This window comes from Pyrgilauda ruficollis, unplaced genomic scaffold (assembly GCF_017590135.1).
Source record: "Pyrgilauda ruficollis isolate IOZ18807 unplaced genomic scaffold, ASM1759013v1 scaffold16, whole genome shotgun sequence".
NCBI lineage: Eukaryota > Metazoa > Chordata > Aves > Passeriformes > Passeridae > Pyrgilauda > Pyrgilauda ruficollis.
Window position 1 is genome coordinate 5,349,604 of NW_024514764.1, and position 24,526 is coordinate 5,374,129.

The 24,526-nt window shown below is 40.1% G+C and overlaps 1 protein-coding gene across 1 annotated transcript in view; it reads left to right on the forward strand.

Moving 5' to 3' along the window:
* The first annotated feature begins 2,583 nt into the window (after nucleotides 1–2,583).
* Nucleotides 2,584–24,526, forward strand: part of BAIAP2L1 (BAR/IMD domain containing adaptor protein 2 like 1) — a 35,397-nt gene continuing 13,454 nt past the window's right edge. The window contains exons 1-3 of the mRNA XM_041462798.1: nucleotides 2,584–2,812; nucleotides 10,948–11,023; nucleotides 13,808–13,894. Of these exons, the coding sequence (XP_041318732.1) occupies nucleotides 2,762–2,812; nucleotides 10,948–11,023; nucleotides 13,808–13,894 (214 nt within the window). The 5' untranslated portion in view covers nucleotides 2,584–2,761. The remainder of the gene's footprint in view (nucleotides 2,813–10,947; nucleotides 11,024–13,807; nucleotides 13,895–24,526) is intronic.

Sequence of the window (24,526 nt, forward strand, 5' to 3'; positions counted from 1 at the left end):
GTTTATTACAAATGCCTACAGGAGTATGTGGGCAATGGAGCATGAAGAGATATTCATTAAAGTTTCAGCTTTTCAAGCTATTAAACATTCTGTCCTGATCCCACCAAACACTTTGGTGTGTTACTAGCAGACTACTGCACTCGTGTTTAGATGTAAGAGCATCATTAAGCAACTTGCAAAAATGAAATCTCATTCAACCATTCCAGATTCCTCGTTTGCACACATCAGGGTTGACTCCTGCTAAGTCAGTAACACAACACTAATCTTTACACAATGTAAGATAAAAATCCCCTATTAAGAGAACAAAGCCTTTGCATTTGAATTACAAGCAGAATCTTTTCCTAGTGAATTTGAAAATTTATGATAAATAGCAAAGATCTGGATACTCAAAGAAACGGATTTTGCTGTCAAGTTCCAAGTTTTACAGTCACAGAGTAAAGTTAAATATCGGAACTATTTATGGTTATTTTTATTTTAATTTGGAGGTAGATGAAATAATAGATGTAATCATTACCCCAAATTAAGGATTCTGCCCTGTTAGCTTCATTTCTCATTAGGTATTCCTTAAAGACTGTTTTTTCTAAGTTTCTTTTTCTTTTCTCTGTAGCTTTACAATTGGTATAATACCATATTATTTATTCCATCTTTATTTTCCTTTTTTTTTTAATAACCAACAGAACTAAAAACACACAAAAAAAAAGATTACCTAAAAACCCTAAAAAAATGTATGCACAGAAAGACTACAGAAACAAATACCAAAGATCATACAAAAGACCAAAGGTCATCCACAGAAGTAGGAAATTCAGTAGAACTTTAAAATATTTACATCTGCTTACCAGGTAAAAAGAAAGACCTTTACAAATGTATATTTGGCAATGCTGAGAATTCCCACAATGTGTTAAGTGTGGTAACAACTTAAACACTTCTGCCTAAATAAATTATCCATATTGTTTCTGTCTGATATGCACACTCCATTTACACTCACATTGTAATCTGCTGTGACTGAATTTAGCAAGCCAACTGGAAACAAACACCCTGAATCCTGGGTGAGCTCCCAGAGCTGCACAGCACCCAGAGGAAAGAGAAATGCTATGCCCCTAACAGGAATAAAACACTCCCTGCTATACTACACTCCCAGCTCCTTTAGCAGGAAGCAGGGAAGGAAAAGTCCTCTTCTGCATCTTCCTTTGGGTACCTGCTCCCTGAAATTTGACCAGCCTATTAGGGAGGAACATTCTTTTCAGGCACTGGCATATGGTAACACAAAAGTTGGTAGCACCCGGTCTGTTTTTAGAGTTGTAACAAACTCTGCAGACAAAAGACTTGGGCATAAACAGTGTGACTCTTCCTGCCATGCTCAGGCAAGCAGCCACATCACATTTGACAGGACTGTTTGTACAAGCAAACATGGCTTAGAGGGAACATCAGTTCTAGACTTGGGCCCAAAACAATCCAATATGGCCATAGAACAACATAAATTGATAAGTCTGTAAAGACCTCACCTGGGAGTATGAAGAGTCCTGAAACCCCCTTTCTGCCCTGCATTTTAGCTGCATTCAAGAGAACACCTTACCACCCCAGATGGTCAATTGTAATTGTAATTCTAAAGGCGCCTCCACGTGCTCCAAAACTATTTTTGCAGCTCTCGAGACTCCGTAATAACTTCCTCCCTCATCAGAGTCCAATATCTAGGATTGCGATCCAAGTCCAGTTTTTTATTGCTGTGATAAAGTGAGGGAAATATAGGTAAAGACAGCGACCAAGAGAAGGGCAGCCAGCATGTGAGGAGGGCAATTACACCTCACACACTCGATACTCAGCACCATAACCTAGTTTTAAATAACCCAAGGTTATGAAGTTCCCACAAAGCCCTTCAAGATAGCGCCAGTATTATTTTATCAGAAAGATATTCCAAGTGGCATACTTTAATCTCACAATCTGGGCAATTTATGGTCCACAAAAATTTACAGCTTCCCACAGCCTTCCTCACTACCCTCTCCATGAAGGATTTGTAAGTAAGTCCACAGAGGAAAGATGACTGAGGGCAGTGTTTTATTGGGTGTGTATTTAAAACAAACAGAAAACTTCAGCGTGTAGGAGGAAGCTTAAGGCAGTGCATTAGACCAGGACTCGGGAGAAAAATATTTAAACATTTGTGCCCATTCCATGAGGGGGTCTCAGGAATGGGGGTCTCCCCGCTCTGCTCTCCCTCATGAGGGTTGCTGTGGGAGGAAGCAGGGGGATCACCCCTCACCGCACTACCAGGGCTACGCTAATTCATTCTGACTAATTAATTCCTACAGAACCCTCACTTCATTGCTGGGAGGAAAAGTTTACCTCCGCCTTCGCGGGGCACTTGGAGCAGAGCTGCCTCCTGAGAGGATTTCCTTCCCCCAGGCCCGGGTCGGGCTTTGGCAGCGGGGCAGGGGCTCTGGGAAGGGTGGAGCGGACAAGAGGAAGGAGGATGAGGATGGAGGCGGTGGCTCAGGTAGGGGCGGTCCGAGTGCTCCGCCCGCTCCGCCCGGCCGGGCCGAGCCGAGCTGAGCCGAGGGCGGCGATGCGAGCCCGGCCCGGCCCTCCCCGCCCGCCGAGCCAGTCCTGCCGCGTCGGGAGCGGCGGCGCGCAGGGCCCGCCCCGGCGGCGCTGCCCGGCTGGTTCCGCAAGTTTTTGACAGTTCGGGCACGGAACGCGAGGCTGCCGCGGCGCTGCGCTGCGCTGGGGCCGGGGCGCTCCGCAGGACCGAGATCTCCCCGCCGGCACCATGTCCCGGGACCCCGAGGAGGTGAACAAGCTGACGGAGAACACGTACAAAGTGAGTGCGGAGCGGGGAGGGGCAGCCCGCCGCCACCTTTGCCCCGGGGGCCGCGGGAGGCGCGGGGCAGCCGCGGCTCCTCACGCGGAAACTTGTAAAACTTTTATCTTTTATCTTTTATCTTTTTTTCTCTTTACTTTTCTTGTCTCTCTCTCTTTCTTTTTTTCTCTTTACTTTTTTCCTTCTTTTTTTTTTTCTTTTTTTTTTTTTCCCTTCTCCTTTTTTTCCCCGCTCCCCGGGACGATCCCGCCCGCCCCGGTGTGTCCGGCCGCTCCCCCTGCCCGTGGCTCCGCCGCAGCCCCGGGCGGGCTCGGCCGCGGCAGCCCCGGGACAAGGCGGCTTCCAGGCCGGTTTGTGCCTCTCCAGCAGGCTCGCTTCAGCAGCCAGCCCTAATTCCCTCGGTGTGTTTTGGCGATAAGGCGGTTTGGAGATTCTGGTGGTTGTGGTCCTCTGCTTGAACCGTTTCTTCATACGGGCCGGAGCCTAGAAATGGCTTAACGCCGAATTTAGTTGGTTGCCAGCGTCCCGAGCTGATAATCAGATTTATGAAGGTGCACCCTAGCACTGCCTCAAAGTACCGACTGCTGTGGGTAGTTCAGTTCATGTTGGGTGGTTTTAAACTTTCCAAAACGCCTTGTTATTTGTAGAATTATAAACATTTTGTTTATGGGCACCAGACATTTGTTCTGAACGCTTTCTCCCTATAAGCACACTCTTTCCAAAACACAGCGGTTCTAACTGGGAAAAATGCCCTTGAGAATCATACTTTTGGTTGGGTAGTGGAGTAATCCATAGTTGTATCTGTAGTCCTCATTCTGTACAGTGTGTTGTACCAGAGAAAGCACTCAAATTTGCATGATTGAATGCATTTGCAAATTTAACTTACAGCTGCACTGCACTTGTAGCTTTGAGCCCTAAGGAAAGCTTTCTGGTGGATTGTTCTATTTCACTATTTACTAATTTTTTCTGGTTTATTATCAAAGGTTTTCATATTTCTGAAGATGTTGTCATCAGTATTTAAAGGTTTCCAAAAAGGTTTACCAGGAGTAAATTTTGCTGTTACTTTTGTTGTTCTTCAACACTCATTTAACTTTACCCCTCCCTTTAAGTAGTCCAGTTATATTGGGGTCATGTTGTATTTGCTGTTTACTTTCTTTGGACTTGATATCAAATTCATGAAAAACTACTGAAAAAAATGAGATTATCTAGGTATAAATTTTGTCCTCTAGAACCAGAGCAGATAATCTTAAACAGTCTGGTGCTTTTTGGTATCAGTTACGTTTGTGGCAAGGCCATAAGCAAACATAAATTCCCCTCTCAGAAGAGCACCCTGTAAATACAGGCTCACAGAGGAGAAATCTGGGAAGTTGACTGTTCAGGGCTGTGCCAACAAAGGAATGTTCTGCTCTGTCTATTGGCTTCCACAATGCAGTCAAAACAGTTTTACAGAGGAGAGGGGAGAAGATCTCCTGTGTGTTTTAATGGATATAATTTAAAATAGGCTTTAAAGGAATGACACCTCTAACTAGCAAAACCTTCCCTGTTATGCAGTACTTATTTCCTGGGAAAGTTTGCGATTTAGTTTTGTTTTCTCGACTAATTCAAAGGGATCTTTAAGATTGAAATAACCAGGAAAACCACAAAGGAATACAAAGTTAATGTTGACATTGTGATGAAATGTCTCCTCTGTAGGTATTTTGAGAGGTCTGGCATGTTGCATCACATAGCTCGTACTCACAGGCCTGGAAACCCTCCTGCCCTGCCCTCATTAAAAATTGAAACTTTATCCAGATAAGGTATAAAGGCTGCTTCAGATAAAGAATAGATTCGGAGTCTACTTTAAAGCACTTATTTCTCCATCAAAGTTGAAATCTTGAAAACAGTTGGTTACTCTTTAGGGGCAGAGAGCAGGAGCCTGTGTATTCAGCACTGGCTGGGACTGTAATCACAGCTCCCCCATGTAAAACAAATGAACACCTCTTTGTGCCGTGCTCCAGCCTGTATGGAGAGTGTGCTCTCCTTTGTTCAGCAGTGCTCATGGTCCTTCTGCCCTTGCCTGTGCCATCCCAGCAGTGCACTGCCCAAAACACCGTGCTGGGATGGGTAAAACCCAGAGCACTGCTTGGGCTTCTCCTACCTGTAAAAAGAAAGGCTTGATCTGGGGAAAAACCAGTTCAGTGCAGTGCAGCGATGCCATCTGTGCTGCAGGACCAAATACAGGCTTAAGACTTCTCAAAAAAAAGTTTTGGGTGACCTGGAAAAATAATAGAAAATTAAATTGAATACCTTGCTGGCCTGCTATTTTCGGGGGGGGTGGGGGAGTGTTGTGTGATTTTTTTTTTTTTTCTTTCTTTCTTACAGAGCTAATCCACTGGATTTATTAAATACATAGTAACCTGTGTTATACAAAGCTTCAAAATATATTTAGACAGAAGTCATCAGGTGGCTGAGTAATGCCGTTTTATTTTTATCTTGTTCTTCCTTTCTTCTGGCAACAACACCAGAAAGTGAATACCTCAATGTTTTTCAGCTAACCTGACTAAATAAACAACATAATTCACAAATGTGTGTGCACACACAAAAACCAGGGCTGACGTTTGCCCTTTATGTAAGATCTGAAGAATCACTCTAATGCATGATAGGAATGGCACGTGCACAATGAAGCCCAAGGGTGTGGGAGCCTATGACTAAAGAGGGCCACAGCCTCCCTCCTGCCAAGGAACTGCTGAGAGGTTCCCTGGTATGACACTGCCCTGCCCTGCCAGCTCCCTGTGGGGACGTGGGACCGTGTGGGGGGACACTGTGGGACCCGCCGACACTCAGGTGGTCACCCCAGCAAAGTGCTTGTGTGTGGTTGTGTCCCTGCAGCCTGCACAGGTTTTCTGCTGTAAGTGGGGAAAACTGCTTGGCATCCGGCTGTGACACAGGGAGTGCAGGGGAAAGGGGACAGGGCAGGAAAATGCTGAGGTACAGACCTGTCCTTCTGCCTGGATGGGCCAAGGGCTGGGCAGGCAGCTCAGAGTGTTCCTGTGGGGTGAGGTTTCCAGAGCTCTTGATACGGCATGATTTGTGTTGCTCATCTGGGTTTTAAGATATATCTCTCTGTATTCAAGTGAATCTTACCCAGAAATTTTGATTATCAACCAAAGCACAATTTTAAAAAACCCAAACCACCTCCCCCCTAAAAAAAACCCTTTGTGCTCCCCAGTGGCATTGGAAATTATTTTGGTAGGCTATATTGTTTTATCACAGAAGTAGATCTGGTAAATTCAGTTTCAAGTCGTAAATTCCATGTTTCTGTATTTTAAAAAGTCTCACAATTATATTAAGCTACTTATGTATCAAACTTCAAATTCACCTATGGTCCCAGCAAAAGCTGCAGTCAGGCTGTTGCTTTGCATCCCTGCATTATAAATCTAACTTGGGGGAAGAGGAGCCTTTGGGAGTTTGTATAAAATCCAGTTCTTCCTCAGTACAAATTATCTCTTCTGCCCTTATTTAGAGTTATGCCTACTTGAGGTCTATCCTTGGGCATGTGTTCATAACCTGAAAAGGTTTGTATTTGAAACACACTGATGGATGCTGTATTAATGTTTCTCTTAAACAAGAAATGTTCCGTCAAGACGACTAATAATTAGTCGTAAGAATTAGTCTTTTTGAATAAACAGTGGCATCTTGATTTAATCTTTTCCATTCTGTTAAACCTGTTTTAAAATAACATTAAGCTAACATACAAATGAGATATCTTAGCATGAGATGTGCTGAGGGCTCAACTGTGCCCTTCTGAAAACTGTATTACGGATGTCAGGAGCTAAGGAGGAGATGAAATGCACTAATGTACAAAATGCTTCAAGTCCAGTAGAGCACAGTATTATTTCCTTTTTGTACACCTTTTGAATCTTCTCAAGAGGGGTCTCAGACATAGTGTGGCAACACCAGAGACTTCTTTAAAAATCTACTAATTTTCAAATTGAGAAATAACAATTTAAATGAAATCACTAGTAGCTATACAGAGCTTAGCTATGAATAGCTATAGTGATGGTAATAGGAGTGATGGTAGACATCAAGATCTACTTTTCTCTGGTAGTTTTCTAATTTCAGAATTCTACCCAAATACTTTGTTATTCACTCTTGCAAGAGTGCCTGCAGGATGTAAACTTGAAACTGCAGGGAGCCTATGCATTGTTTAGTTGTGTTCATACCTGCTGAGCTATTGTTCAGTGAGGTGTGTCTTTAAGCAAAAAGCAAAGCTGAGCATTTACAGGAAGGCACTTTTACAATGGCTGTCATTTGGTTTGAAGATTAGCCTTGTTTATGTGACTATCAGGAACTGCAGAAGATTTAATACCCACACACAACAAGTGGAAATTCAGGGCTTCTTCCTCTTCAGCCAGCTCCACACTACCAGGCTGGATAACTCACACTGGTTTCATGTGGTGAAAGGAACACAGCAGCTCTTACAACAGATTCTCTGAGGATGTAATGACTCAAACCACCAGAATATGTTTCTCTTATGCTTTTTTCCCTTGGAAGGTCATTTTTGCCAGCTCTAAAGGTGTCTGCATAAAAGATGTTTCCAGTTGCCTGTTTTGTAAATGTTTCCCTTTATTTCCATTCATCCTAAATAATAGAAAGCTGTAGGATCTGATCATGTGCCTCCTTCTCGTTAATTATTCTGTTCATGAGAGGTAGTGTGTCACTGGAATATAGGACACACGATTGACAATTAGGCCCTGTTTGTGTGCCTCACTGTACAGGCAAATGATGTGTTGTGAACCACTTTATCCCTCCCAAGCTCTCTCTCACTTTATGATGTTTATTTGGATTAAGACAAAGGTTTTATTTGCATGTCCTTGTACACGAAGGCAGATAAAAATACTGTTATTTTCTGAGACTTTTGACAATGTTAAGTTCATTATTCTTCTGATCAGAATTTTTTCTTTGTTCCTCTGTCCTCCTTTTTGCGAAGTTTTGAGATCTGACTCTATTGTATGACTTGAAATTTTGCACTGGTGTTCAGTCCCACTCATTTTTGTGACCTTTAAAGTAAGAGAAGCTATAAAACTGTAATACATGGTAAGAAAAAGTAGCTTTACAAATTGATTGGAGTTGCACTTGTCCCCTATAACTTCTGAAGCTGAATAAAATACTAAAATAATTTTAATTTATCTGAAATGGCTTGGTAATATCAAATCTATAGCTCATTCCAAAGAGGGAGTTGCCTGTGACAGTTTCCCTTTTTGATAAAGTGCTCTAGATACTTCTCTTGGCTTCAAAGACAGCCAGTACAGTTACCTGTGGTTAACTGTACAGAAAGACCACTAGATGCATGGCCAGGTTTTTTGTTTGCTTTGGGAATCTAGTCTTCAGTAGAAAGGAAAAAGATTGCATACTTTGCTTTTTTCCTAATGCACAAAAGGGAAATAATCTGAGAATTATTTCATCACATCTTGGAGACGTGGCAGGGGGGTCAGGGAGCGTTAAGTTTTTCTATTGAACACAAACCCTTGATTGAGATGAGCCTTACCCAGTGCTGGGAGGATCAGCTGATCCCCATAAACCAAACTGGGAAACCAAGATTCCAAAGGGGAATTTCCATTGCCGAGGTTTTTGCCGTTTCTGGGGCGTTCACGTCCAGGGACTGGTTCTGCTAACAATCAACCTCTGTGGCCTGAAACCCTTCCAGAGCCTGCCTGGGCTGATGGAGAAAAGATCCATGAGTTGTGCTCCCTCCAGCTGCTGCAGGCACTGGCTGTAAGTTGTTTCCTCACCTTTCCCAGTGGTTTTAGTGCACCTCGAGCAGATGTGATGTCCTGGAGCTCTCCCTCTGAGTCCCCTGTGTTCCACTGCTGTGTCTCCAGAGCATGGTCTGTGTCTGCTGTACACAAATACCTGCTCTGGGTCAAGAGGTCCAGTGAAAAACAAGAGCTGTGGGGGCTGCTTCAGAGAGGGGAGCTGTTAAGGGTAATTTTACTGGGGTTTGTTCACTTCCTCCTGAATGAAAACAACTGACAATCACTGGTTTGAAATCTGAATTAGAAGATGTCAGGGAAACTGGCATCTTTACCCCTGAATGCTTAAGACAGTCATTCCAAAAATCAGTACTTCAAGGCCAATAATTATCATGTTCTTCTTAGAATTTTGGGGTAGGTTGGCAGTAAGTGGTTTTACTCTGTAATTGTTTGTTTTGAGGAACAGAGTTAGCATAGGCAGAAACTTTCAAGATTATTTTCAGTATAGCGTGGCAATTCAAGGTGGCAGTGAGATTCTTACTTGCCATTGACACACACCATCGTGGTACATCTTGTTTTCCCCATATCCTTGAACATACAGGACTCTTTATCCTGAAACAATCCCCTAATTCATCCTTTTTTTTTTTTTTCCTTGTGATTCACTGACTCCATGTAAGTCAACAGACACCGTCTTTAGTACACGGTTGGGAAGAAATAGCAAAAAGTTGGAATAGGAAGAAACAACTTGCTCCTTGGAACAAGTGTCTCACAGTCAGAGTGCCTCAGCAAGGAGGAGAGCAACAGCCACAGCAGCAACACTGGCAGCAAATTCCAGAGCTGGGGCAGGAGGAGGGATATTCCCAGACACCAGAGCCTGAATATCCATCCTGTTCAGTTGTTAGAATAGCCCTTGGCATTGTTGGCTCCACCTGAAACAGCTTTCCCAAATGATTTCTGGATGTGGTTTGTGAGTTAACACAAATCAAGGGCCTGGGGACAATAGCTGGTTTGTTTGCAGTGATTGCATTTGGGTGGGTGAGAGTTTAATGGGACAGACCAGAAAACAATCCCAGTTGCATTTAATTTGTACACAAAGGCAGTGAGGCCAGGTATTGTTGCTCGTGTCTGCTTTTAATGTAATTTATGCTATACTAGTATTGGAATCTAATAGTTTCATATATTTTTAAAATATCTATATTTATACTCAGTATGACTATTAAAGTATTATTGGACTTAATCCTTCACTTTTTATGTTCAGCAGAATCCAGGTATAGTGCTGTCTTCGAAAAAGAATAGAATTCTGTCTGCATGGCCTTGCCTGAAAACAGACAAATGTGACAGTATTGCTGTTCTTTTTGGGTCCACCTGTGTATTAAACATAAATATTTTCATTCTGTTAGTAGTAGAACAGACAAAAGCTTGATAGTATTTCACTTGTCTTGAGTCTTGTGTTTCTTGTAAACAGAAAGCATCTGTTTTGAATTCCTTGAAGCTGACAGTTCTGCTGTGTGAACAGTTGTGAGTGGTGCCATAAAAGTATTGCCATAAAAATAGTAAGAATAACTGAATTGTGTTTATAGGAATCTCATTATCTTATTTTCATGACAGTATAATTTCACAGAGTAATGTCAGAGCCATAGTTTTGTTAGGAAGATTCTGGGGAAAGGAGGTCCAGAATCTGCAGGTTGTAGAATTTGCTAGGAATGAGAGCAGTCCTGCCTGGAACTGCTGGATTTCAGATTCTGGTTGTTTCAGCTAGTAATTGTATTTGACAGTGAAAGCAGCTGCAGTGGATTTTTTTCCCCCTTCTATTTAAATAAGGTCATCATTTTCATTTTCTTTCTGAAAAAAACATGGCTTTGCACAAATGTCAAACAAACAAAAACACAGCAAAAAAATCCCAGAATGGCTAATTTCCCTAAATGCATCTGTAACACAGAAACCACAAAGAATATGAACCAGAGATCTGGTGAAATTTTTCTTCTTTTCTAGCATTTTTTAAAATTTAGAACTCAAATCTTGAACCATTGTCAGAAAGTTGTCTGAATTTATAAAGCAACTAGTGGATAAAGGTTTTTCTCTCATTCCAACATCACCTACCATAAAAGGTGGTCTTGCACAAGCTTTGATCACACATCTGATATCCTTTTGTATTATAAACAGCCAGACTCCTTGTTGCCCCCTGTTGCAATAGTTTAACTTTTTTTTCCCATTTGTTGATATTAAATGCTGAGTTTCTTCTCCCTTCCATCCTTTGTTTTCCTGTGTCTCTCAAATCCTTCAGTTTTCATCCATCCATGGACTTCTCAGTTGTGAACTAGGCCTGAGTGACACTGAGGTTAACACTGACACCCACTGTGGAATTGCCTTGGTTATAACACAAATTTTGTTTTCTTTCACTAGAATGTTATGGAACAGTTCAATCCCGGACTGAGGAATTTAATAAATCTGGGGAAGAATTATGAAAAAGCTGTTAATGGTAAGTTTTCTAGGTGCTACATTTAGAAAGAATGTTTAATTCTCATTAAAATATACATATTGGATATGTGGGTTATGTATAGGTTTAATTCCCAGGTTGAATTTTGGATGTGTTTAATTAAGAGGGAAAAAACCCCAACTAACAAGCACAAATATGGAAATATAAGTACCTTCTCTCCAGTCTTTTGGGGTTTTTCCACTGTCCTGGAGAAGTTGCATCACAAACACTTAGGCACAGAGCTCCTGCAAAATAAGCCGAAAGTGGGTTTGAGTAACCCACATTGGAATAATAGGTGAAAAAAAACAAAGTTATTTAAACTAGGTGTTATTTTTTTTTCTCTGAAAATATCTTTCAGAGATATTTCACATTCTTAGATCTGTTCCTGCTCACCTACACACGTCACTACTTAAGTAACCCTGAGTACAGAACAATGTGAATTAGTTCAAGTTGCAGGAGTGGATTGATTTGTTGTTGTCCATACTAGTCATGATGCTATCTTTTTCACTGAATCAAAATCAGAATAAATTTGAATTTGAATCTAAGGACCAGTCTCTCAAACATTTTAGAATATAATTGCCTGCTTCCATTATTGACTTCACAGAAACAATCTAAGTAGGGCTTTCCAGGACTGGGCTCCAGACTCCCAGAGCCTGCACTGTGGGACCTGTCAGAGCCTGCTCCATTTCCCCATGCAGACCTGTCAAACTGCTTGATACCATATTAAAACCATGTAAAAATCTCTTTAACTTTGCCTCACTCAAGCCTGTGGCACATCTTTCCCCTCTGTGTAATGCAGTCCTCTGAGAAATGGGATCCTGCAGAAGTAGTGCTTAGCCAAACAGACACTGAAATCTCTCTTGATGCAAATTTTAGACCTGGCTTGAGAAAAAGATAAAAACAAAGCCTGCTGGAAATGAAAATAGGGAAATATTGTCTTAATTGTGGCAGTGCTTAACTTGATGGATTAACATGTGGTTACCTAGTACCTGACCTTAGGAATTACAGGTAGTACCAGAAGGAATAACACGTGTTTTCATATTCATTTGAAATATTTCTATACCGGTTTCTGAGGGTTCTGTTTTTCACACACTTTGCTGTTGATATGTTACATTTGGGCTCTTGTTACATTTGCCTTCAAGCCTAGCTGATAAGGCATATCTAGCATGAATGCTTAATTTCAAATGAATATTTACAGTGTTGCAACAACTGTTGCAAAGTCATCTTTGGACTCTCATAAATTGGTAATCTTTTCACCATCAGCTCTGAGTGGTGTAAATAGATCTGTAACAAGGAGTAAATACTCTGTTGCTAATCAAACACTTTGCAGCTTTCCAAAAAAGTTGGAGTATGCTGACAAAGAACATAAAACTTACAAGAACTCCAGATATGTTTATAATGTATTTTTCCACACTTTGAGGACAAAAGGTCAAAAAACCCTCCCTTTCTGTAGAAATAATTTATATTCCATAGTGCTAGTGAAGGGACTATACAAGCAGGGTTCCTGATTTAGTTTGGTTAGCACAGGGACCATCACACATTTCCTTCCTTTTTAAGTGCTTGTATTAGGAGAAAAGAGTGACTTGGGGCTGTCTTGAGAAAACACAGATAGGAAGAGTTGGACTGGCTTCAAATCCTCTTGTGCAGGTGGCACACTGCTCCACCAGTAGCACCAGGATAATTCTCTGCTCAGAAAGTTTGAATACAGAACACCTGTGAGACAGCTTAGACAGAAATCACCCTTTCTAATGCAACAGAGCCTCAAAGAAAATCTTTGTTTGATTTGGAATATATTCTGGCTTCTCGGTGAATATACTGTTATGCAACCAAAGATGTCATCTTGCTAGTAGAAACTATAAAATACAAACCTGTAATTGGCAATTATATTCCTCTCAGAAAAAACAGCATTCTAAAGTCAACAGCGAGGCTCTGCTTGACTTTCACGTTAGGTCAAAATGTACCACTACAAAAAAATTATGACAAATAACTTCAATAAGTTATTTTTCACATTAAAGCTTGCCAGTTTGTCCTTATTTCTTCTTTTCTTTGTGGTGTGCAGATCAGTTCTAGGCACTGAAGATGCAAGGCAGCCACTGTGGATCTGTTCCCTGTGTAAGATGTCTCTCCCCACTGGCCTCCCTGCAGCTTCAGTCCCCACGTTTCCGTGTTCATTCCAGTGAAACTGTCTTTGCTCTTTAAATCAGCCCTCACCAGGAAATGATTAACTGGGAATAACTGAAACCTCGTGGTATACATTATTGGTTCCTGTAACAGCCAGCTTTAGAGGGATGATTTGTTTTTGAGGGGCTCCACATGTCCCCCATGCAGGGACAGCTGCAGGTCCCTGGTTCATGGCCAGTTGGCCTTTCCCAGCTCCCTGCTCTGGCTGGTCACCACAGGAGACCTCAGCACTTTTAGGAAGTTTGGGATTGCAGTTTGGGTTTTTCCAACAGTTTTCTCTGTACCAAGGAACTTTGCTATGTCCTGACCAGTGGCTTATGGCTAAGCCTTCCCACTAGATGCTGATTGCCTCTGGGTATGCAGAGAGGTTGGAGCTAAATAACAGGCTGAAACTTCATTAATGTGTTCTGGAATTCTTTGTTTCCTGGTTTCACAGATCAGCAGGGAGCACAGGGACTTTGGTAACTTTCTTTGACAGGAGTTCCTTGTTGCCATATACCCCTCTCTTACTCTGTTCTCTGGATGACAAGATTTCATAGGATCATACATTAATAAAAATTGAAGATTTTTTTTTTTAACACTTGTGGTTTTTTCACTCACCCCCAGTTATGGTAGTGGCTGGAAGAGCATATTATGATAGCCTTGCAAAGATTGGGGACATATCAGCAGATTCTCCAGTTTCTAAAGAATTAGGTAAGTAAAAACTCATTTTTTAAATTACTCCAAAGTATAACCTTTATTTTTGCTTTCCTGCTGGCAGCTCACAGAACAAATGTGAAGTAGATAAGGATCAGTTAAAGTATGTTCTACTTTTATATAACACGGATGGAAGGGATTAGATGCCTTTATGGCATATTATTTCTCAAGACACAATGTTTTGACAAATTTAGTTCTTTTTTCCCTCCTTTGGTGAATATATCTTCATATGCATTCAAAAGCATGTATTTTTGAGTTCCTATAATTCTAAAGTACTAAAAAACACGTATCTTGATTTTTAACGCAGAGGTGAATGTTGAAAAACTTTTGCAACAGAATATTGGTATGAGAGGTCCTCATGTACAACAGCAGTTCTAAACTAAAACAATTTTCTGGTTGAGTGTCATTGTGAAGGGTTCAGTTTTACTTGACTACTTTTGATCAAGTGTATCACTAAAAGTGTTCAGGTGCATTTATATTTATTTTCTACTTGAGCTTTTGAAAGAGAAACTGTAGACTCAAAGACAGATTAATTTTACATTAATATAAATCCACTTCAAGTTCTGTGCTCTCTGAAAATAATTTCTGAATATTTGAAAGATCAGCAGCAGCACTTGACCTTGACAACTTCACTTCTGTAGGCTGAGCAGCACAATTGCAACACTGGGGAAGGGAGTACAAAGTATTTGTGATATTTCTGACAAAAGATTCTCATGTCCCTGCAAAGCAAAGAACTGGGACCTATACTGCAAAGAATAAACATTTGTTTAATGCCTTCATTTGCTGTTTGACAAAAATAACTTGATGGTGTGTCTTGCCTCTGAACTTTTGATTTTGAGCAATGTAGGACCCTTCCCATGATGTAACTTGCATCTCTTCCTGTAACTCACCATAGTTTGTTAATTCAGCTGACTACCATAGATGGGTTTAGCAATTTTTTTTTTCATATATCTGGAGAGGTAGAATTGAGGGGACAAACCCTGTTAAAAGGTGGGCACTGGTTTCTGTGTGGCTGCCTGCATTTTTATGGTTTGCTCTGACAGCACTTGTGGGTGAGCACTGAGGGCTGGGAGTGGTGGAACAGCAAACAGGGCAGAGCAAACAGTCCCGACAGCAGCTCCTCTGTTTGCTTTGCAGGCTGTTTACAGAAAGCAGAGCTGCTGCTGTCAAACTATAGAACAGTTAAAAGAAATGGCTGTGCAGAGTCTTATGAAATAGCAGAAAAGGCACAATTACAGTTTTTGCAATCAAGCAGTTGGTCAGATGCATGGAAGCAACTGATCTATGACTTGTCACTGTGGGACATTGCTTATTTGGAAATATTATTGTTATTGAGTAATCTTCTGCTGACCTCTGAAAATACTTGGTTTTCCCTTTTATTTGGGACAACACAGAATTATGATTGAAAACGTATTTTTGTTTAACTATGAATTCCCTTCTGCAATTACAAATCTTTTTCAAGATATACCATATTGAGAAAACACAGCCTTCTTCCCTGCTTTCTGTTCACCTTCTGCTTTAACTGTTACTGCAGAAAAATCTATTCTTCTTAAGGCAAACAGCACCCCTGGATTTCTTCCAACACACTCTTTGATGGAATACTTAATTTAGAGATAAGGAAAGTCAATGAATGCTGGAAAAGGCAGGGTAATGTGGTTAGGAGTCTGTGACAGATCATTTGCATTTTCAAGAAAAAGTCTTAAAAGTTCTGAAGCTGGGCTACAATATTAGAGTATTTACCAAAGAAATATAATACACACAGGTGTCTCTAAAAGTATCTCCTTGAAAAGTATTTACTGTACACTTTGGTGTTTTATTAATATTGCAGTGCATGCTGAACAGTAAGGGGTGCATAAGGACAGATCAGACTTTGCCATTCTAACTCCAGGGCAGCTGCTGCAGCCCCCGTGCAAATCTCATCCAGGAGTTCCTTTAGACTTGCCAAAAGACAAGTGGTTGACCACTAGCAGCTCTGTCATGCATAATACTTCTGTTATCTCTGCCAAATTAGAGGTGATTTCACAGTTCAAACCCAAACCTGCTGGGTGACCTAGAGCGTATTCACTGCCAATGTAGTGTAAAGATTGGTATCAAACCGCAGCCAATCCTTCCTCCCCACAAGAACTTGGGCTTCTGACATGAGACAGTAAAAGGGACACTTGATCCACAGCAGGGGACAAACAGAAACAGAATAGAAATAAAGGAGATTTTTTTTTTTTTTTTTGAAGCAGAGGGTAGAAAGCAGAGAGGCTGAAGAAGTCATGGGGAAAAAAATCAAGTAAAAATGCCAGAAATCCCTTCTTCTGTTGAACAAGATTGGAGCAGAAGAGGGAAATGAGAATGAAAAGGAAATCTGGATATTCCAGCTGATTCAGAGCTTTTCTACTAAGTACCTCTATCTTTCAAGTCTGGCTGAAGCTCTCTGCATTATTTTAATACAGAATAATTTAAGCAAATTGAGGAAGTAGAAGAATGTACTGCAGTCATAACACAATCCTTATGAATAAGGGATGAGTTGATTGAGTCAACATTCTTTCTAATTTTGTATTTCCCTAAATTTCAGAGCTTGTAGTCCCTCAGACTTGGCTATGAGTATTAAAAGGACAGAATCTGAATGTATGTGCTTCAAGCTATTCTGCAATATGGAATTTGCATACCTTTTTTCCTAGTACTTTTTGGAAATCTCTCTAGGAACAAAAGATAGAAAACAAGAAATGGCATGTTTAAAAATGTTAACATTTCATACTATTCAAATTTCAGCATACCACACCAGCACAAAATGCTGTGTTTCAATAACGCAATAAAATAAACAAACCAATTTCACATAGACACTTCACCACAGTGAAATAGTAACTTTCACATGTTGCTAATTGTTTTTGTCTTGCCCAAAACACAAAGGCTTGTCAGGCTTTGTCATGTCAATTTTTAGTGCTTATAATGTAAATAAAATCTCCTCTAGTAAAACGGGCTGTCTCTGTAGGCTTCACTTGCACAAGGAATTGAGGTTATTTCCTGCTTGTCTATGGAATTCTGCTTCTCATATCTTCCCAACTATCTTCTCCAGCACCTGCCAGTTATTGTAGCTACATCTCATTTTATATTGTGGGTGTAAAGTCCCACTCAGTTTGTTGTGTAGCAACGGTATCTACAGCAGTCACCCACAATTACATTATGGATCTGTACCCAGAGCTGGTTGCTCAAGAATTAAGGAGTGTAAACTATTAATTGCTTGTCCAAATAGAAGAAGAAAGAAAAATGTTATATTGCATGGTTTTGATCAATGGAACTAAATTGCAGAGGATCAATATGTTAATAGAACTATCAGAGGAGACAAAAGTCTCTCCTAATCTAACCAAGACTGATAATTTATTTAAAGATTACTGTGGTTTACAGGCTTGTTTTTAATAGTTGCATTGTGTTAAAACTTAATTGGAAACAGCTATGCAAGAGCTTATGCTCATCTGCAGTCTAAAATATAGGAATTTGGGAAAATTTGGGTTCCTTTCTGAAGAATCTTTTGATTAAAAACCACTACAAATGATCTAGAGAAGCAAGTATTGAAGTAAAAGATTGCTCTTTGTTGTAGCAGTCACAAGACAGAGAGAGGAGGGGAGAAAACTCCAAAACTTCTCATGGTGCACAGAGGAAGTGGAATTCTTTCCTGACAGAGGGTGAGCCCTGAACTTGATGTTCCTCTGAAGCACAAAAGAGCAGACTGTTCTTCAGGTTAAAAGACAGGATTTGAACACATTCACAAAACAGTTTTGCCTGTCAAGTGGTTTAATTTTAAAGGTCTCCACAACTTTGTCCACAACTGTCAACCTGTGTCACTCACTAGTGAGAAAATCAAGCAGGAAAAGAGAAAATTCCATGGTTTAGGATGAATGATGCTAGCTCAGTTTCCATTAAAATAAAAAGGGGAGAGAGGAGAGTTGCTGGCTTACTTTAACACATATACATTGACCCTGTCAGCTGGAATCCTATTTCACTTAGAAAGATGACACTGTGCACTCTTCCCTTCTCCGGCTCATTTCAGCTGGAGAGGAGAGATCTGACATCTTGTCCACCTCACTGCATCCATGCCATCCCTGTATCCCAGCGTGCTGCCTCTGCAATGGATTGTGTTGGGCAGAAAGGAGAGTGAAGAGTGCCAGAAACTGCAGAACCTTTAGCACCTCATCTGGTGGAAAGTTCTGGGAAGCCAGCTTAGAGGCTGCAGTTTAAGTAGTTAGAATCAGGCCAGCTTTTCCTATGGAGCATTAATAAAAGAGTATTCTGCTATATTTATAATGGAATTTCATGTGAAGAAGCCACTCAGTTCCCGTGCTATAAAAGGAAACTACACAGAGAGCTGTCTTGAAAGGGAAATATGAAGTATTTGTGGGGTTTTACAGGAATGAGGTTTGGTATCTTCCAGTTATACAGTGACATTCCAGGCTTGTGCTATACAAACCTCCAATCTGCTAAAAGAAAGGTGGAAGGAATGAGCCAGCCTTGAGTGTAAGTTCTGTAATATATCCCTGCTGGAATATAAACCAGAAATGATGCATTCAAGAAGCGCAGTGAATGAGAGGGGGGTTTGTTACTGAACATAAAGAATGTGTCTAGAAACAGATACTGCAGTTTGTTCTTACAGAACTACCCAAAAAGTTTGTTCTGTATACAATTATATCATTATAAATTTTGTTATGAAGACTTCCAGATAAGTTACATATTTTCAGGTTCTAGAAATGGCTGATGGGAGGAAGCAGAATATGAAAATACACAAGCCCTTTGTTAAAGATAGCAGTAGCACCAGAGAAAAGAAAGAAGACAGATTTCATAGGATTTCAGTGACATTTTTCCAGCTATTTTTTAATGTTAAGTTAGATAATAGGTTACATTTTTCAGTCAATTTTAATACTTTATTCCCCATCTGCCCCAGTCTTACTGCACCTTATAAACCAAAGCTGATTCTCCTGGTTTCAGTCAGTGACAAGATGGGGGCAGCCTGCAGCCCTGACCTGCTCAGGGTGGTTGTGTGATGCAGTGTGGTGGTGCTGGCACCAGAACTGGTGTCTGGGCAGCTGCAGCTGGAAGAGCACCTGTCTGTGTGCCCTGACTCTGGGCTTCAGCTCAGAAACCCCTAATGATGCTCCTGAGCACACACCCTCCAGGGAAAAATACGTATTCCAAACACCTGCAAAGAGTGAGACTTGATATCTTCCTGCTGTGCCTCAAAGGCCTGAGGAAATAGTGAAAGGACTCCTTAAAGAATTTCTCACTGTGCTGCAACACGTAAATTTCACGTGAGCCTCACTCGCATCCTTCATCCTGCAGTGGGAGCCCAGGCAGGATGCCCTGGACCTCGCTGTGTGTCCATGCCATGTTTCCTGGGTTGTGGCCAGTCTGGTTAGCCCAGAGTGACTCCAGGTGTGTGCTCCCCCAGTCTGAACCCCCCCAGCGCAGCTCCATCACCGGGGCTCCTTTGGGGCAGGAGATTGTTCTCTCTCACATCTCTGAGCTCAGGATGCTGAGCAATCCCAGCCTTTCCTCACCACCAGCCCAGGTGAAATAAGCCTGTGTCGAGAAAATGTACTTGTGCTCTCAGTGAGAGGAAAAATGGAAAGTAAATGACAGCTTTGTGAGGAAAATAACGTCATATTTGTAGCTAGCTTGTAAATCCTTTAGTGAAAGGATATATTTAGTCTGTACAGTCAGCTCTTCCTGCTGAATTATTTCTCAACAGAAAATATAATCCAGTATGCATTGTAGATGTCACTAACAGTCCCATGGGGCAGGGCAGGGAACCTAAACCAATTGTCTTGGGCTTCTGAGTAAGAGAATTTTATCAAAACTTTTGACTCAATTTAGATGTGGGTTTTTTTGGTTTGGGTTTTTTTTCATCACTGCCAAGACTGTGAAACTCAGTGGCAGTTCCAAAATGCTGTAATGAAAATTGCAGTGATTTCTTGTGGTTTATTGCATTTCATTTAACATTTATAATGATGACTTAAATATTTACCTTCTCTGGTACTGGAAACCCATAAAAACTTCAGTTTTTGCTGGTTAGCATGATTTGTTTGTTCCATCCCTGCTGTAAAACAGGGATTAGTTCTCTTGTATGATATTCCTTAACTAATCTGCCTCAAACCAGCAGGGTTTCATCCAGGCAAGTTCAGGCATGTGGCTGTATTGTAACTTATTTTCTTTTCACCTGACTTGTGTGAAGATTACCAGCCACTGCACACCACTGCAGCTCAGGTATGAAAAGCTGTGGTATACAGAGCTTCCAAGGCCCTATGAAAGATGAGTCTCTGACATACAAACCTTAATGTATTGTGGGTTTATATGTTTGGGTAGAAAAAATAATAATAACAAAAATGCCTGCAGCAGACTTCGTATGTATTAGTAATGGAGTAACAGGTGGAAAAACAAGTTTGTAATTTTTTATGCATTATTTACATGGCATAGACTTTTCCTTTCCTTTTTTTAACATTAAAATTTAGTTTCTGTACTTACCAATCATCTGAGACAAGCTGAATATTTCATGTTGATTATCATCTGTTCAGTGCTATAGTATGTTTAAAAAAATTCTAATCTCTGAATTTTTTTTTACTAAGAGATCAAAACGTCTTGTGAGAAATGGGGGAATTAGACTGCAGACTGAACTTTGCTGAATCTGCAGTAAAGTCACATTCCTCTTTAGAATACAATGTGAGCTAATGTTTTTGTTCCATTTAAAACAGGAAAATAGGAGCATCAACCTAAGAACAAACTCTGAGTAAATGGAAATCAAAATGGTCTTGTTAATCTCATAAGTATTCACTCTTTTCTAGCCTTATGTGGGAATAAATCCTGGATTAGCAGTTCACTGCCCACTTTATAGCATGGTATGAGCTGTGTAGTTCTTTCTAAAGTCACCTATGTCTTGCTGAAAGAATTTGGCATTAATTTTTGTCTTAGTGAAGTATATTTAAAAGGCAAGTTGATCCTTGGGTTTAACTGAATATGGCTTATAAACAGGCATTGACTTTCTAAGGTGCAAAGAGCTGAGCAGTATTCCGTCTCTTTTAATATTTAAATATCCCAGAGTTGTAAAGAAAAATAATAATTTTAATTCAAGTAATTAAAATTCTGTCTTCTGTACTGGGAAAGTCCTTTATTATGTGGTCCTAAACTATTTCACATGATCATCAATGAAGTTTTAGGACAAGAAAAGGATGACTATATATAGTTCTGATCGTGGGCTACAAAAGGAAATTATATCATAAGAGGTGCTAGGCTACTAGAATAGACGTGAACTGTGCTCTATCCCTTCATTGTTTGCCTAATTATGAAATGGGAAAGGATCTTTGAATAAGAGGATTCTTTGATTCTATTTGCCGTGCTGAGAGCAATGTGTATCCTAATGACAGGGAAGTGCTCAAGAGAGTATTGCCAAGTATGTCTGAGTGAGAAACAGACTGGCTCTTGTATGGGGAGGTTATATATGTACAGGCAAACGTGTGCATTGCAAAATAAAGCTAATATTTGGGAAGGACAGAACTTAGTGTACAGCATTTACTGTAAAAGTAAAATGCTAAAAGTCCCCTTTGATCCTACAGATGCATCTTGTGCCTAGAAAGTTCTCTGTGCTGGGTAAAGCAGCTGTGGACTCCTGGCCAAGTGTGTTGGCTGTGATATAACTGGAAAGAATTAATTTGACTGGATAAAAACAGAGGCTGGAGTTTTAGGCTGTTTTGGGTTGAATCAGATGAAAATTTGATTGTGGTCAAAGACACTTGAGAAGTCAGCATGGGCCAGAATACGTTTTTCAGGAGCACAGCAGTGAAGTCCTGTGGGAAGGAGCAAGTGGAGCACTGGGAGTTCATAATTCAAACACCACCAGTGCCCGGTCCACAAAATTAGCAGCAGTGTCCTGCACAATCCTGTTTATTGCTTACTGCTTTTGTCTGGACATGGAGGAAAGATATTCAGACTACTTAGACTTAGACGTCTTGCAGGACTGTTTATCTCTTCTGTATCAATGAGACTGGGAAGTAATTACTTATTTTCCTTAACCCTTAATCTGTTTTAAATTAACTAACTTATTTGCTTGTTTTATCACAGAAATATTTGTGTTGTTCACAGCCTTAATGAGAACTCTGCATATTTTAAAATTAATTCCAGAATGCCATTTAGAATGTAAAGTTCTCCTTACTTCTATATTTATTTTATTTACAGATTTTATTTATGTATGGTTCTAGCTGCCTAAGAGTATTATAGCCAGCATGTAGAGTGGACTTAAAATACTCTACTATACTTTAAAATCTCTTCCCCTTTTCTTGATTATTCTTTTTTTTTTTCCTCCTCCCCTTCACCTTCTGCAGTCACCTTCACAAAATGGCACTGAATGGTCATGTGTCAATGCCGTTTTGTAAAATGAATTACAGGGAGATTCACTCCTGAATTCCTATTCCATGTTTGCTCATGCAGTAAGGAAAGGCAGACTTGACCTAGCCCTGTTGATTTATGTGCATATTACTATTAATTGTACTGATGGAGGGAGTGTGTTAAAGCATTCTGGACAAATTGTATCAGAAGAAAAGTGCAGTTAGAGCTGGGCAAGTTTTGCGTTATTTTATCCTTCATTATGATTTTCTTCCTTCATTTATTAAATTCCATTAAACCTTTTGGTTTCATTAAAGCATCTGTTGTACAGTTAAATCCTTCCTATCACAGGATGATAAATTTAACATGTTTGAAGCTTGGCAGATGTTTTGTTCAATCATATTTATTTGTTACACTGTATCCCTCTGAAACTTCCTATTTTGCTACCTCCTGAGGGCTACTGTTTTCAAAGGACTTTGTTTCCAACTTTCCCATGTCATAAGTGCTTTTTTTCTGGGCAGAGGGTGACCTGGAGAAAAGAGCATCTTGCCAGCAATAGCATCTGATAGCACACTTGGGCTGTGCTGTCTCCATGTGCAGCTTTGACTCAGCCTTTCATTCTCTTCTTTAATAGAAATAATTATGTGGCTTCATCTCTAAGTCACAAAGTTAATCAACCTGCCCTGAATACAAAACAGGACAACAGGAGGTAAATGAGTGATATAATTAAGCATTTTGCCTGTTCCCAGACATCTAAAGAAGTCTCACTATTAAGAGACTTGAATTTTTTCAAGAGTGACCTCCTCTAAATAAAACAAAATTGAATTATATTTCAAGCAAGTGGATGTAATTAATACTTTTATTTATTCTAATTTAGCTATTTGGTATTTAAAAGTTTAAGTGATTTTGTAGGTAGCTGTTGATACTTGTTTCTATGACAGAACTCTATTGATTGAGCTCCATTTTTGTTTCTAACTTGAACAAATTCTTTTAGACTTCACAAGAACAGTCAACACAAGGTGAAAAGGTAAATAACCTGAACAATCAGCCAGTGCAAACAGTGAGGTTGAAGTGTAACTTCTGCAGAAGTCCTGGCCTTACAATGAGTATTTCTGAGAGAAATTGCTTTCCTTGGTTTTCATCTCCTGGGCAAGACAACCTTTCAAGGATTTTTTCTTGCTCAGGGGATGCTGTATATGGAGAAATGACTGTTGCACCTTTTGGACTCATAGTTGTTTTGGGTTTTTTTGTAACAAACCCAACATCATTAATGAAATTCTAGTCTGTATTAGTTTCTCAGTAGAAAATATAGATGGAACCAACATCCTTGGTTATGCCTAAAAATATTCCACAAATTCCTGAAGTTTCAGCTTAGAAGATCATTCTATGGGTGCACTGAATCTAACTGAAACTGAAATAAATTTACCGTGGAACCAATACTGTTCATGGTCCTATATCAGATTATAGCTGTATTATGACACATGGTTTCATGAACTGGATATGGGGAATGTTTGTTTAATTTTTAAGTCATTTGAGATATTTGAGATGTTCCCCCAAAATCCTTTTCTGAAAGAGATTGATGTTTCTCTTCCCTACAGTGCACCTCTAAGGTAACAGCAAGGTATCAGAGCAACTATCAGTGAACATCTACAACTAATTTTTGTTTTCTAAAACAAAGAGGGAATATTTAATGTACACCTACTTCGTTCAATCACAAAGATTTCATGTTCAGGGTGTGGGAAGATGGAAAGCAGAGAAGAAGTATCATTGAAAGACAAGTATTTTAATAGTTATGTTTATCATCAAGACCAGTGTTTTGGGTTTATTAATTAATTGCATAACGTGATGCCTAAAACTGGTTCAGGTTTACAGGATAGCTGCCACAAATTGGACTTTAGTGGCCTGGTGTCACGTGCTCTGTTCTGTTGTTTTGTTTGATAGGTTTGGGGGTTTGCCAGTAAATGATGATGTGTTTAATATTTGGTTTTCAGGTATTATGAGGGCTCATATATATAACCTCATCATGAGCAGCTTTTGTATAGAGCAGAATATTTTAATTTATGTGAGAAATACATGTTTGTCTTCACCTTAAGTAGTTTTCTGAGCCTTTTTGCAAGAGCCTGGCCTTAGGTTATGCTGCCATTAATCCAGAGGAATCCACTGTCTTTCTTAGAGCTATTCTATAATTCACCATGATGATTAAAATTCAAATATCATATTGAAGTTGTTCCATTTCCATTCTGCTTGGATACTATTCTGTGTAGACTAGGGGTTATT